General features: G+C 35.6%; 1 protein-coding gene across 2 annotated transcripts in view; it reads left to right on the forward strand.

Annotated features, from left to right (window-relative positions):
* Nucleotides 1-13,564, forward strand: part of col5a1 (procollagen, type V, alpha 1) — a 77,112-nt gene extending 63,548 nt beyond the window's left edge. The window contains exons 49-66 of one of the 2 annotated variants that reach the window (XM_046868453.1): nucleotides 99-152; nucleotides 426-533; nucleotides 768-821; nucleotides 909-962; nucleotides 1,055-1,108; nucleotides 1,251-1,304; nucleotides 1,416-1,523; nucleotides 2,510-2,563; nucleotides 2,653-2,706; nucleotides 3,286-3,393; nucleotides 3,811-3,864; nucleotides 3,995-4,030; nucleotides 4,123-4,176; nucleotides 4,375-4,636; nucleotides 4,958-5,070; nucleotides 6,344-6,412; nucleotides 8,078-8,311; nucleotides 10,918-13,564. In XM_046868453.1, the coding sequence (XP_046724409.1) occupies nucleotides 99-152; nucleotides 426-533; nucleotides 768-821; nucleotides 909-962; nucleotides 1,055-1,108; nucleotides 1,251-1,304; nucleotides 1,416-1,523; nucleotides 2,510-2,563; nucleotides 2,653-2,706; nucleotides 3,286-3,393; nucleotides 3,811-3,864; nucleotides 3,995-4,030; nucleotides 4,123-4,176; nucleotides 4,375-4,636; nucleotides 4,958-5,070; nucleotides 6,344-6,412; nucleotides 8,078-8,311; nucleotides 10,918-11,064 (1,671 nt within the window). In that variant the 3' untranslated portion in view covers nucleotides 11,065-13,564. Of the gene's footprint in view, nucleotides 1-98; nucleotides 153-425; nucleotides 534-767; nucleotides 822-908; nucleotides 963-1,054; nucleotides 1,109-1,250; nucleotides 1,305-1,415; nucleotides 1,524-2,509; nucleotides 2,564-2,652; nucleotides 2,707-3,285; nucleotides 3,394-3,810; nucleotides 3,865-3,994; nucleotides 4,031-4,122; nucleotides 4,177-4,374; nucleotides 4,637-4,957; nucleotides 5,071-6,343; nucleotides 6,413-6,477; nucleotides 6,547-8,077; nucleotides 8,312-10,917 lie in introns of both variants that reach the window. The other variant, XM_046868454.1, reaches the window with a different exon arrangement.
* Nucleotides 13,565-14,785: the final 1,221 nt, after the last annotated feature.

Below are 14,785 nucleotides of genomic sequence, written 5' to 3' on the forward strand. Positions count from 1 at the left end.
AGTGACTGTTTCATAAACAGTTTCTATTTGAAGTTAAGTCTAGCAGTTGTTTCTAGAATAACATTGTGACATTCACTGGCACTTTGTTCCTTATCTAGGGAGACCCAGGTGAGCCTGGAGAGCCCGGTTTGCAAGGCGACGTTGGTCCTCCGGTATGATACAGTGATCTACAAAATAATCCTAACTGTGCTACATAACAAATTTGTACAAACTCTCCATATATACATTTGTACAATATAATGTATTTGTAAAAGGACTATCAATACACCACACAGTCTATGGGCAATAACAGAACATGTGTTTGTTATATTTAATACCACTTTAAAAACTTCACTCAGTTTAGATAATGTATTCTTCTTCAGTATAATATTACTTTTCGAGAAATGAAAATAAAAACTACATGTTGGCAAATGTGTGTGTGTCAGGGACCAAGAGGAGAGCGAGGAGAGAAAGGAGAATCTGGTCCTGCTGGAACTGCTGGTCCACCAGGACCTAAGGGCCCTCCTGGTGATGATGGTCCCAAAGGAAGTCCAGTGAGTTGCAGAATTGCAACAAATTAATTAGCTGCTAATAAAAATACTCTTTATATTTAATATTTCTTGTTAATTTAAATAATATATTTTTATTGGTGAAATCAGAATAAAAAGCTAATTTAAAAACAAATTAGAAAAATACAACTTTACTCAATCATCTGTTATTAATAAATTGAAATTGCTATTATGTGAGTTTATAATTTGATTATAAAAAAAAAAAACTTTTTCTTTTAGGGTCCAAGTGGTTTTCCTGGTGATCCTGGACCTCCTGGAGAGCCTGGCCCACCTGTATGTTTTATTACTGTCTTGACTGTAATACACTTATGTGTTAGTAAATCACAGTAAATAGTAATTTAAAAAACTAATTTATTTCAGGGTTTGGATGGTCCTCCTGGTGACAAAGGTGATGATGGAGAGTCTGGTCAGCCTGTGAGTTAACCTTTCAATCATCTGTTACAAAACTTTTTTTAAAGTTAAGATACATTCATTATATTTATTTGGGTTAATGTGGTTTATGTCAGGGATCTCCAGGACCAACTGGTGAATCTGGACCAACTGGACCTCCAGGAAAAAGAGTAAGCAATTTCTGCATATAGTAATTCTCGATATGAACTCACATCTATCAATCTATCAATCTGTTTTTGTCTGTCTGCCTATCTGTCTACATATCAATATTTATGTTTTGTTATATTTTTTATTCTATTTCTTTGTGTTTAGGGTCCTCCAGGGGTGGCAGGGCCTGAAGGACGGCAGGGAGAGAAAGGAGCTAAGGTAAACAACCGCAAGACATTCTTACAACCAATAAACTTAAAAAAAAATGTGTAAAACATTATATTTGCATTATTAGACTACTGTGGCAATATTGCTGTTTTTGTTTCTCAGGGTGAGCCTGGTCTCGAGGGTCCACAGGGTAAGACAGGTCCTGTTGGACCTCAAGGTGCTCCTGGCAAGCCTGGATCCGAAGGATTACGAGGAATTCCTGGCCCAGTAGTGAGTTCTGACACACACACACACACACACACACACACACACACACACACACACACACACACACAAAACGAGTTGTACAGGATTGAGAAACATGTATTTTAGTTATATGATTTAGATCCCTCAAAGATTGGTGTTTTTAAACATTCTCATAGTTGCATCTGTAACAGGATATTCATTGACCAGGCATAACTTTATGACCATCAGCCTAATACAGTGTTGGTCCCCCTTTTGGTGCCAAAACAGATCATTAAGAGCATTAACTTCTTCAGCATTTTGTGCTAAAGTAGCTGGTTTGTTGGATTGGACCACACGGTCCAATGTTGCTTCCTTGGACCACTTTTGATAGATACTGACCACTGCAGACCGGGAACACACCACAAGAGCTGCAGTTTTAGTTTTGGAGATGCTCTGACACAGTCATCTAGCCATCACAATTTCGACTTTATCAAACAAATTTAAATCCTTACACTTACCCGTTTTTTTAAACTGCTTAAAACAAATCAACTTAAAGGGAAAAATCTTCACTTGCTGCCTATTATATAATACTCACTAACAGGTGACATTATGAAGAGATATTCTGTGTTATTCACTTCACTGGTCATAATGTTACAATTTCATAATCTTATGCCTGGTTGGTGTATGTAAAGCTGAGGCAGAAATTAATCATTCAAATTCAAATAAAAATTGTATTTGTCACATACACATTTATACAGAGTATGACATGTAGTGAAATGCTTTTTTGACTGTCCGATTTGTAAACATGAACAAGAATTATAATATTAAGATAATAATAAAAAGATTAAAATAACATAAAAACAAATAAAATAAAGTATAATAGTATATTAAAATATAATGTTACTATAAAGTATACAAATGTTAAGAATACAAAAAAATATATAATATGAATATACACACTAGAAAAAAACTAAACAAATATAATATAATATAATATTTAAAAAAATTTATACAGATGTGTTTAATTTCAGGGAGAACAAGGTCTGCCTGGATCTCCTGGACCTGATGGACCCCCAGGACCTATGGTACCCACCATAACACCTACGCATTACCACACATACTGCTAAAGAGGCCACGCATACCAAATTAAAAATTCTCTTTCTCCCTCTGTCAGGGTCCTCCTGGATTGCCTGGACTAAAAGGAGACACTGGAGTTAAAGGAGAAAAGGTAAGCACTCCTTTTTGAGAATTAAACATAAAGATAGATGGCAAATTTTAGGAAAAAGCTGCTAGATTTGACAAAACTTTGGAACTGTACTGGAGAGATTTACCATTATTTGTGGTGTGATGACAGTGGTGGAGACTGCTGTATAATAATGTTTCAGAATCTCCTTTAGTAGCTTAGATGTGTTGAGATATGTAAAAGCCCATAGTTATTTGCTTTGTTCTAGATATCATTCCGTGTAAACTTTACAGACCGTTAGGAGTAAAAATTCCAAGTTCCAAGTTAAACATTTTCCCCAGTTTTGCCTGATATGAACATTTATTAAAGCTTTTGACATATCTATCTGCATGACTTTATGCATTGCTTGTTCTATGAATGAGTGTTTGGTTTTGGTGTGTCATCATAACTGTTTAGAAAAATTAAGAAATAAAGAGATTTCAGTTTAAAATAAGGATTTCTCAAATAGCTAATTATCTTTGTCTCATATTTAAATAATGTGTTAAAAAATATGTGTAATAACTAATTGCTTTGTGTAGATGCATGCAGTTTTGCTTGTTGTTTATTGTGTCAATTGTGTTTCAGGGTCATCCAGGTCTGATTGGTTTGATTGGGCCCCCTGGAGAGCAGGGAGAAAAAGGAGACAGAGGACTGCCAGGACCACAGGGAGCACATGGTCCTAAAGGAGACAATGTACAATGCACAAACATAAACTGTATAGACAAACTGTTTTCACATAGACAATGTTTAGTCACACATACAAAGACACACCTGCAGAATTCAGCCACTGGCAAACACAGAAACTTCATGCCCCACCCTGACAATGCCTTTGTACACACATTTGAGGTTCATTAAGGCATTAGTAGCCAAGATTTGCCTGCAGAAAACCCCAGTTAACACTATTGGGACAAACTGGACCTCTGGCCTGAACTCTCTAATGCTTTTCTGGTTGAAAACCCCCATAGATTTTTTCTGAAATCCAGTGGAAAGCATGTTCAGAGCTAACAAGTTCAACATATTCCATTATTCATGTTTATTCTTACATAGTCCTTATGGCTTTATTGAATAATGCTTAATAATTGTTTTGTTTGTTTCTCTCTTTCTGTACAGGGTATTGCTGGACCTGCTGGACCTCTGGGACCCATTGGGCCTCCTGGATTGCCTGTATGTTTTCCTCACACAATCATTATGCTTTATTCAACCCAGTTGTGTACACATATTGATGTTTGCGTGTGTGTGTGTGTGTGTGTGTGTGTGTGTGTGTGTGTGTGTGTGTGTGTGTTTTCATATGTAGGGTCCCCCTGGACCTAAAGGTGCTAAAGGATCATCAGTAAGTTTTCTCATTTAACAATAAAACTTATAAAAATTCTCGGGTTTTGACTTGTGTTTATAATTTACATCTATATCTCTCTTTCTCTGTAGGGTCAGACAGGACCAAAAGGAGAATCAGGAGTACCGGGACCTCCAGGACCACCGGTTAGTACCAACATTAATAATCCTGTAAAATACACACATTTTTACAGTTTTTACATATTTCATACCACAAAAAATATCACTCAATCTTATTTCTTCATAATGCTTTATGCTTCATGCTTAAAGAAGCCAGTTTGAATGCATTTGCAAATATGGAAAGCTTAATCACCAATACCATTGCTTCCCAATGCACACTTTCAGGGTCCACCAGGTGATGTCATCCACCCACTGCCCATTCTTTCAAGTCCAAAGAGAGCACGGCGGAACATCGATGCTAGCCAAATGGCAGATGATGCAGCTGATGCCAACTACAAGGATTATGAGGATGGTATGGAGGAGATATTTGGCTCGCTCAACTCTCTTAAACAGGAGATTGAACAAATGAAGCACCCACTAGGCACCAGGGCCAACCCAGCACGTACCTGTAAAGACCTGCAACTCTGCCACCCTGACTTCCCTGATGGTGGGTGTATATACACACACACATAATCACACATGCATACATACATACATACATACATACATACATACATACATACATATACATCCATATACAGAAATATAAAAAAGACCTGATGATGGACCTAGGGACAGTTTATAAAGTGGAACAAATGTAAGGAGTAAAGGGTAAAAATATAGATTTTTAAAATTAATAATTGTTGTCCAGCTCCCCTTTTTTGCCTACCTGTAGTAAATGCAAGCAACGTGTAAAAAAAATCACAAGAATTAAAATGTTATTAAACTTTGTTTCATTTTATGCTGTTATTTTATTTCCCGTTTGAAGGAGAGTACTGGATTGATCCAAACCAGGGCTGCTCACGAGATTCTTTCAAAGTTTACTGCAACTTCACAGCTGGAGGAGAGAGCTGTATTTTCCCAGATAAGAAAAGTGAAGGAGTGAGTATTCACATCACAACATACTTATAACTGTACTAATACTGACTGCAACCCAATTAGCCAGACCCCTCTATTGAATTTAATCCCTGTGACCAAATGTGATACAGCAAGAAGCTGGAATTTTTTAAACATCACTAAACAATTAACAGTAAATCTGCATACCTATAGGTAGACATACCACTGTGGCATACTGCCATGCGATAATCTCTCCTGTAGTGGTGCACAGCATTAGAAATTCACAAACATTGGGTCCAAAATAAGCTGCATCTTGAGAAGCACTGATTAACCTACTTCTTTCTAGATCAATCTGCGGAAGATTGTGAAGCCACACTGTACCATATGAAGGCCTGTTTTCTTGCTGTTTGTTACTGTAAAATACTTTGTGTAATGTATGTTTTTAGTCATAAGGTTCCAAATGTTTGGAAATAGGTTTTTGGTTTGATCCGTTTTAGCCACAGAATATACTTTTTTTTTAATTTAATAAATTGATAGACATTCTTTATGGCATTCAGTTATACAGATAAATGAATGTACTTTGACCTTATTAAAAATGTGCACTACTGAATTATTGTGAGTAACAATTGATTGATTCTACAAAAGAATCAAATATACAGGAAACATAGTTTTACATAGTTTATATATATATATATATATATATATATATATATATATATATATATATATATATATATATATATATATCATAGTATGAAACTATATTAAGTATTAACTATTAACGATATAAGAACCTAATAATTAATTAATTATTTATTGATTCATTATTAACACAGTCATGACGCAAACTTATACGATTTAATAATGATAATTAATTGTTTATAACATGAACCACAATTTTTTTCAGTTCTTTCCTCTGAGAGTCCACAGGGACCACAGGAACATTTGCATTGGGGATGCTCTGTTTTAAAATGCTCTGATTAACTAGTATAATTATATTATTTTCTCTTATATGTTGCCCTTCTCCAAAACATTTCTTTTATTAATTCCTTTACCTGTCTCATCTTTCTTTTCCTGCTCATGTGTCCTCTTCTACTTTTTAAAATCTGCTTCTTCAAATCCTTCCTTTCTGTATGTTGTCTTTTGTTCACTCCTTGTTCTTGCTTGTGTGTTTTTCTTTCTTTCTTTCTTTCTTTCTTTCTTTCTTTCTTTCTTTCTTTCTTTCTTTCTTTCTTTCTTTTCTTTTCTTTTTCCTGTTTTCCTGCTTATGTTTTCCATTTTTTAAACTTCCATTCTTTCTCTTGCTCTGGTGTCTCAGACTAGGCTAACTTCCTGGGTGAAGGAGACTCCAGGTTCCTGGTACAGTGAATTCAAACGGGGTAAACTGGTAAGAGCACCTCCGTGACCCTCCATCCACCTTCCACCTCCTGAACCACTTTTGTTATTTTACAGAGCAAAATGGCTCGCTGGCCCAAAGACAGCCCAGGCACTTGGTATAGTCGCTACAAACGTGGGTCCATGGTAAGTAGAAAGGCCCAAGATGGGATCCAAGAGATTGGACTTTGGTTCTGAGGTTCTGAAGGCCTGAGGTTACTCAGTTCAAAAGTTTTGATGCTGCCACAGTTGTGTGGTTCCAAAGTTCTTATGTTCTGAGGAGCCAAGTTTCTGAAGGTCCCAAGTTCCTAAGTACCAAGGTGTCATGGTTCTGAGGTTCCATCTCTTGGAAACCAGTGGTTCTGCATGATTCTAGCTCTGCTGTTGGAGCTCTTGGAATTGTGTCAAGTTTGAGCATGGTATTGCATGAGCCTCTCTGCACTATAACAGAAAAAGAGTTCTCAGGTTTATGGCCTATATGAGACATGAGGGCGGAAGTGTCAGTCTATCTGTGACTTAATTTAAAATTAACAACAGTGTCATTGCATTTTTGGGCATTAGCGAACTTCCCTTAATTGGTCTGTGGTTGATTTTTGCTAAGGCCTCTGTGTTCATCTTCAGGGTCTATAAACTGGAGATACTCTTTAACAGTACACTCTTTTAAAGAGTGATCTGGACCCTTGCATGTTGACTAAATGGCTATTTTCTATTCACTCTGGCAAGTCTCATAGAAATAGAGCCAGTTTGCTGGCTTTGAGACTCATGGTCACTTTTCTGCACATAGCTTCTGGGTTCAGCTGCTGATGATATGCGGCTGTGAACATAAGGTAATGTTTTCAATTGGTGGCTTCCATGCAAAGCGAAAAAATCTGTGGACAGTATACAGTCATACACATACATTGACTGGACAGTGTAATTACTTAGATGTAGTCAACCCTATTTAAACACAAAAGAATATTAACATAGTTCAATTGTACACAAATACCTCTGGGTCCAGTCTGTGTTTATGTTTGTGCTTGTAAGTTCACGTCATCTTGCATGTGTGAGGTCAGTGCATATAAGTTTATGATAAAGGCCACACGTAAGTATATTTGTGTGTATGTGCATGCATTGCATGTTCATTTCTTATGCTTTGCCATCGAAGTTAAGGTCATGTAGGCATAAAAGGAGGAAATTACTTGTTCTAACTCTCATTGGTTGGTATGGAGAAAGCAAACGTTTGTTTTATTTTAATGCATCACACCAGAAAGACATAAATACCCTTCTATTGTTGTACTTTTTCTTTGAGCATAAGCATCACTCAAGATTAGAGAACACATGAAAACCACATACCCAGTTTAAAAGTGTTTACTTTGTATTGTTTTGTCATTTTGGTACCTACTGTTATTTGTAAAGAATTCCTTAAAAATACAATTTTGAGTTCTTCACTGAAACTTTAAATTACATTTATTGTATCCTGGCTTATGTTTCATTTTTATTTAATTACCATATTATATAAAACAATTATGCAATAATTATGTTCATTGGACCTTTATACATTTAACAAATTGCTTTTGGTCATCTTTCATATATTTTCTCCAATTACCTGAAAAGGTGTGATGTATAATTTTCAAATGAACCTCAAGAGGGCACTGTATCCTTAGCTGTGAACTGGACCCTGTTTTCTTTGCACTTGCAGCTCTCTTACATGGACGCTGAGGGCAATCCTATTGGTGTGGTCCAAATGACATTCCTACGCTTGCTAAGTGCCTCCGCACGGCAGAACCTCACGTATAACTGCTACCAGTCTGTAGCCTGGCATGACCAGGACCTGGACTCTCATGACAAGGCCATCCGCTTCCTGGGCTCCAATGATGAAGAGATGTCCCATGACAACAATCCATACATTAATGCAATCATTGATGGATGTGCGGTGAGCAAAAAGATGCAATTACTCTCCAAGTATTTTATGTACAGTCCCATTTAAAAATGATTTGAAGTTTGCTATACATTGAAGGCATTTGAGTTAGAACATGGTTCCATATGTTTGAATCCACATATTTGAAATGTATCAAAAATAGTGAAACATAATTGACTGGTAATGATTGTTTAATCTATTATTAGCATACTGAACCTGCTCTTGGTTAAAGGAGTTTTATCTATGAAGGCTGCATGTGTTGCTAAAAGGGATACATGGACATGAAGAGAAGAGAGCCCTCTATAAAAGGAAATCAAGCTATTTTAAAGCTAAGAAAAAATCTAATCCAAAAATCATCCAAAACCATTGCACAAGCACTGATCACAGATAATATAATAATTTATAATGCCTGAAAAAGGCACTGTTGTACTAATGGTCAGATATTAAACAGGCTGTGGAGAGACAACAACAGCAGTTGATGACTTAATATTTAATAGAGCTGTGAAAAAAAACTTTTATTGTCGCAAAATGTGGTATAATATTCAAATGAATGTTAGAGGGCAGCATATGCCATAACCCAGAAGAGCATCACATATAATTGCTATCAGTGCTGGGGTGGCATAAGAATAAACAAAGAAGATTTTAAGAGCAGACATGTAGTGGCATATATATATAGATCGATATAACCCCCTTATCAGAATAAGAATGGGATGGCTTTGTTGGATCTTACAGAGAAAAACAGCTGAGCTACAAAAAATCTGGAACTAAAATTAACCTCAGTGTGGAGAAAGAAAATATATGCTTATGCTGCAAAAAATATAAGCCCATCTGCCAAGCCAAGTGGGAATCTTGTAATGGTTTTGGCTTACTAAGCTGCTTCTGGAACAGCTCACTAATCTTTAATGATGATGTAGCTGATGATAATGGCAGAATTAATTTAGAAGGCTACAGCAACATTCCTTTTTCAGTTTACAGAAATGCCAATTAGGAGGAACTTTATTATGCAGAAATGCAAACCAAAACACACTGTCCACACAGCAAAGAATTAGAATGGTCAAGTAAATCACCAAACCCTAACACAATCAAGCATGAATTTCACCTCCTGAAGAGGGCGCTAAATCGAGAAACCTGCAAACCATACAACAACTAAAACAAACCAATCAGCCATAAGATAAAAACCTGATATGAACTGAATAATATTGATTATCTCATTACAGTGGCACCTTTTAAGGTGTGGGGTATATTTGGTGGTAAATAAACAGTCAGAGATAGATTTGTTGAAACAGGAAAAATGGGCAAGAGTAAGGGTTCAAGTAACTTAGACAAGGGCAATAGGTACAATAGGTACACAACTGGGTAAGAGCCTAAAAAATGGTCTAATTTAAAATGTCAGGTTGTATGGGATGTATTCAGGGGTTTGTACTTAATAGAAATTATCCAACCGATGGATAACTGATAGATAGATAGATCTCTTGATCCAGGGTGTATTGTTTGTATAGCAGAGTACTGTTCTTACCGGAACAACAACCTCCATATAGAAGTTGCTGTAGTCAGTAGCTCAGTCAACAACCTCCTATATGTTTCCACTGTGGGACCCCTACAGAACATCCCAGTCTGTATTGAGCCTGCTCTGCTTTAGGAGACCACTTCCTGATTGAGCGTGTGGTTTTGGGTAGCCTCCTCTCTCTTCGTTTGTAGTGTGACTGAAGCAGAATAAGGTTGTGGTCCCCTTTCCCCAGCGCAGGCAGTGACGTGGCACTGTATGCGTCCTTTACATTGGTATACAGTAAATCAATAGTATTATTTCCCCTGGTGTTACAGTCCACATACTGGGAGAAAGCAGGTAGTGCTGTGTCCAGAGTAACATAATTAAAGTCCACAGAGATTAACACAAGCACCTCTGGATGCTGTGTTTGTAGTCTAGCAAACATTCTAGGACACCCATTGCAAAGGAATGCCCACAAAATGCAAAAAATAAAATGTGACTATGAAAGGTGTCCGAACACACAGTACATCGCATGTATGAACTTGCTGCTAATGTCTTGGTGCCTGATTTGACAGCACACCTTCAGAGTTTTTGTAGAGTTGACTACTTGACAGGGCAGTGGTTTTTACCAGCACAATATTAAGAAAGTGGTTTTAATTTTGTGGCTGATTAGTGTAAGCTGCAATACAAGCATGGAAAAAAAGATCAAAAAAGAAGAATGCAACAATTTAGTGATGTCAGTGGGTCGCTGGCTTGAAGTAGTTAATGCAAACAAGGAACTTGACATAAAAGTTTTATTTACTTGAATTTAATTGAAGGCTATATATTTCAAATCAAATCAAATTGTATTTGTCAAATACACATACATACAGAGTACGACATGCAGTGAAATGCTTTTTACGACGGTCCGGCATGAGGGAATAGAATGAGGGAAAAAAAAAAAAGAAGGTAGAAGGTTTTTGAATCCAGAAGTAAACATCAGGAAAGCTGAAAGTCTATTGTTTCAAATTTATTTTTGTTTATTGCCAAATGGCAATTTGCCTTGCCATCACAGTAAAATGTATATTTTTTGTCGAAATTCAACCAAATGTTTTTTATCTATCTCTTGACAAATTTCTTTGTCTGTTTTCTGCAGTTGAAAAAAGGATATGAAAAGACTATTCTAGAGATCAACACACCAAAGGTGGAGCAGATACCATATGTTGACATCATGTTCAACGATTTCGGTGGAGCAACACAGAAGTTTGGCTTTGAGGTTGGCCCGGCCTGCTTTATTGGCTAAGACTGTTCACTGAGTGTACCCGCCCAAAAAATTAAACAAACATTAATTTTCTCAGAACCAAAGAAAGGAATAGGACAACATATTTTCTAAAGATGTGTGTTTCCAAAATAAAACATCAACTTAGCATAGAAAGGATACAACAATTTTTTTTTAATTAAGAATGGAATTAAAAAAACACTCACATGTGCTAACACACATACACACACACACACACACACACACACACACACAAATAAAAAAAAAACCAGATTGTTTGACCTCAGTGTACCTGCCTCTGTCACATGCAAGTTTTGAAACTGGATTTGCAGAACGCTAGCTAGCTACCCCTGTGCTTTAATTTCTACGATCTTACCAACCATGCTGTATAGGTGTAGGAGAGCAACAGTATTCCTCCATCTTTGATGCACTTCCTGCAGGTGGAAACCTCCTCACACACTTCACCTGGTTTTAGCTCTGTTTGGTTTCTGCTTGCATTTATTCAGTGTTTCATTTTTCCCAATACTTCAATGAACTTTTTATTTTGTGCATATTTGTTTTCCCATTCTCTGGAATGGTGCTTATATATAAATATATATAAATATTTTTTGTATGTTTGTAAGTACGTTCTGTATATTTCTCTTTTTTCTTGTTTCTTTTTTGTGTGCTTCAAAACATGCATGTGAACCATTGAGCAAGAAGGACCGCAGAGATGCTGGATTTTGGTGCAAAAATACATTTTCAAATTTTAGCTCCATCTATCATCCTGGAGAAAATTTGATAGGAAAGAAAAGTAAAATAAAATGGCAGAACACCAGGAAGAAAGCATTATGTCCTATACCAGATGTGCCCCACAACTTTTTTTTTTTTTTGTTATTTCATATTACTAAATTAAATAATAATAAAAGTTAGAACAATCAAACAACTGTAAGTTCATGTCAGAGATTGGTCTTGTGGATTGTTACAATCACAGAGTATATGACCGATTCCATCCTTTATCCTTTTTCTATCAAACCTTGTGCCTGAGTCTATCAGAAAGCACACAAAATGAAAGACCATTTCATTGAGGAAACACTATATCAGTAAACTAGGTGCTATTTCCTTCTGCCTGTGGTGCTATATACATATATATTTTACTTTTTTGTTTATTTGTTTAAAACGATTCACTGATGTTGTTGATGCATCTTCCATTTCTTTCACCAAATTTTTTCTGGGTAGTGAGTCCTGTGTCTTGTGTGGGGAAATATTCTTATGCATGCCAATCCAACGTATACATTCATAAAATCAAAGATTTTGACCTCGTAACTAACAAATCCGTCTTTTTTTGCTGTCACCCTAAACACTGTTGTTGAACATGCAGTATGCAAACTGTAAAGTGGCGCTTTTATCTGGAGATTATTTATGTACTTTTGCATATTCCTCCATATCACATTTATTCCCATGAATTCAAAGTGTAGTTTTAAAAAAGCAGAATTTTTAAAGGTAGTAGGTGTTTTACCATTTGTTGGACCTAGAGCTTTACTGTGGACATGTGTGCAATCAGCAGTTCACCTCAAGCAGTCAGAAGTCCATAAAGTCTTCAGTGGAGAATTTTTTATTTTTTTTTATTTTTATTTTTTTTTACTTTTTTGTACAGGGAAGAACTTGACCTCTGTTACCAGAGCCAAATACAGAGGACAAACTAATCTACTGTCCTCCACTTCTCAGGCCAAATATATTTTCACAGCTTTGGACTTAATGTAATACACTCAATTATTAAAAATTTCTTTATATACGATTTTGTAACGATGGGGTAGCGGGGTAGAATTCCAGTTTATAATAATTTAAAAAAGCCTTGGTATGGAAAGAAAATCACTTAAATTGTCTTTTCCCGTTTTCCCTGCATTTCTTTGCCACTAGTCCCTAATGCACTAGACATCTTACACCACTATGCCAGCTACTTTGCTTTAAACATTTGCATTCTTTTAATTTGAAATATGACTTGAACTGCTTTAAAAGTAATATTAATAATTCACAACACAGATAAAAAACATTTAGTTTAAAGAAATAAACATTTTTGTACATTTCCAAAACAAAAAAGAAAGCCATGATGCTGCCAATAAAAGAATTCTGTTTTGTTTGGTTTTTGTAATATCTGTCTTGTGTTGTGATGTCTGTTTTAAGGTCTTGTTAAACCTGTGTAAGAGAGGAAAGAAGATATATTGTTATTTTGTGTCAATAAATTCAAGTTTACTGTGGCCACGCACCCTTGTATGTCTTTTGAAGCATTAAAGCCTTTCTGTATGCATGAAAATGATGAAAGTTTTTCATTCTCTTAATGTTATACCAAACTGAAAATGATTTGATTCCAATTACATCTTTTATTGCTTATGATATACGTTTCAAATGCTCCGATGAATAAAGGCATGTCCTTAATTGTGAAATGGTGACAGAGCCAGGATGTTGTAACCAAAGATGATGTTCAATTGTAGTATATTTATTGTATTATTTAAAAAATAAATAAAATAAATGTTAATTGATACCATTAGTGTTACCATGGCCCCCACTCTTTATCACTGACATGGATTTATTATTGCTAGCTTTGCTAGCAGGAGATACATTTTTCTGACTTGCTTTGTGTCTGATGACAGCTTTCTCTTGCAAATCTATACATAACATATTCAGGGGTGGGAGAAGTACTGAGAAACTGTACTTAAATGTAAGTGTAGAAAAAGGTGACAAAGTCCTAATTTGAAGTGGAGTATCCAAGATAGTTGGAAAGTTTATTGTACTCAAACTTTAAAATATAAAAAGTTAATGTTTGAATATGAAATTAAGCAATTTCTAATAGCTTTATCTATGCTGAATAATTTGACTGACTGCTTTTAAACTGAAACATTATTACAAATTGAAGCAAAAAAAATTATTAACCAGTTTTGGATGAAAAAAGGAAAAAAGAAACCTTTGAGATTTGTACTAAATAAAAATACACAGAGTAAAAAGAAAGCAAATTTACATTTAACAAATGTAATTAGGAATTCATCCCCTACAGCCATCCACATCATAACACTTAAGCAATAAGTTCAATTATTAGTACAAAGTAGAAATGCTGAAGTATTAGCCCCCCAACACAATGAGTTATAAAGCAAAGCTGTCAAGTTTGGAAGTCTTTTAATTGCATTTGTTTTATAATAATTTGTGACAGATTTTTAACCATTAAGTAAATAACATATAAGTAACAAATTGTTTAATATATCCATTTATTACAAAAGCTAAAGTAACACCTATTTAAGGAAATGAAATAATCATGGGTATTTAAACGTACTCCTCCTTTATGCAGGAGAAAAGATTTCTAGCATGTCTTCTCTCTAAGACAAAAGTGAACGATGCTCTGTCTTCATTCTTTCACAATATACCACAATGTGTGTGTCAAAAAGTGAGTCTTTGGGTAACATTTCATTTCTGACAAATTGAAACTGTGCCATAATGCATTTTACACAGTACAGACAGTGTTTTATTTCCACTACATGTTTCTAGTGTTGTTATCTGTTGGGCTTCTATTTATTATAAATCGTTCCTTCTCATAGCCAGATGACATTTAAATTTGATGTAGTTTACCAGGCAGTATCATTTTTAAACAAGTGTAATATAAAATGCATTGTGCCTCCATGGTCAGAATGATTTAAGTAAAACTTGTATAATGCACCAGATGCCACATGGGGGCATGGTTTCCATAGAGTTTACAGTGGATATGTGGTGTTTGGGG

The sequence above is a fragment of the Silurus meridionalis genome, chromosome 15 (assembly GCF_014805685.1).
Source record: "Silurus meridionalis isolate SWU-2019-XX chromosome 15, ASM1480568v1, whole genome shotgun sequence".
In the NCBI taxonomy this organism is placed as follows: domain Eukaryota; kingdom Metazoa; phylum Chordata; class Actinopteri; order Siluriformes; family Siluridae; genus Silurus; species Silurus meridionalis.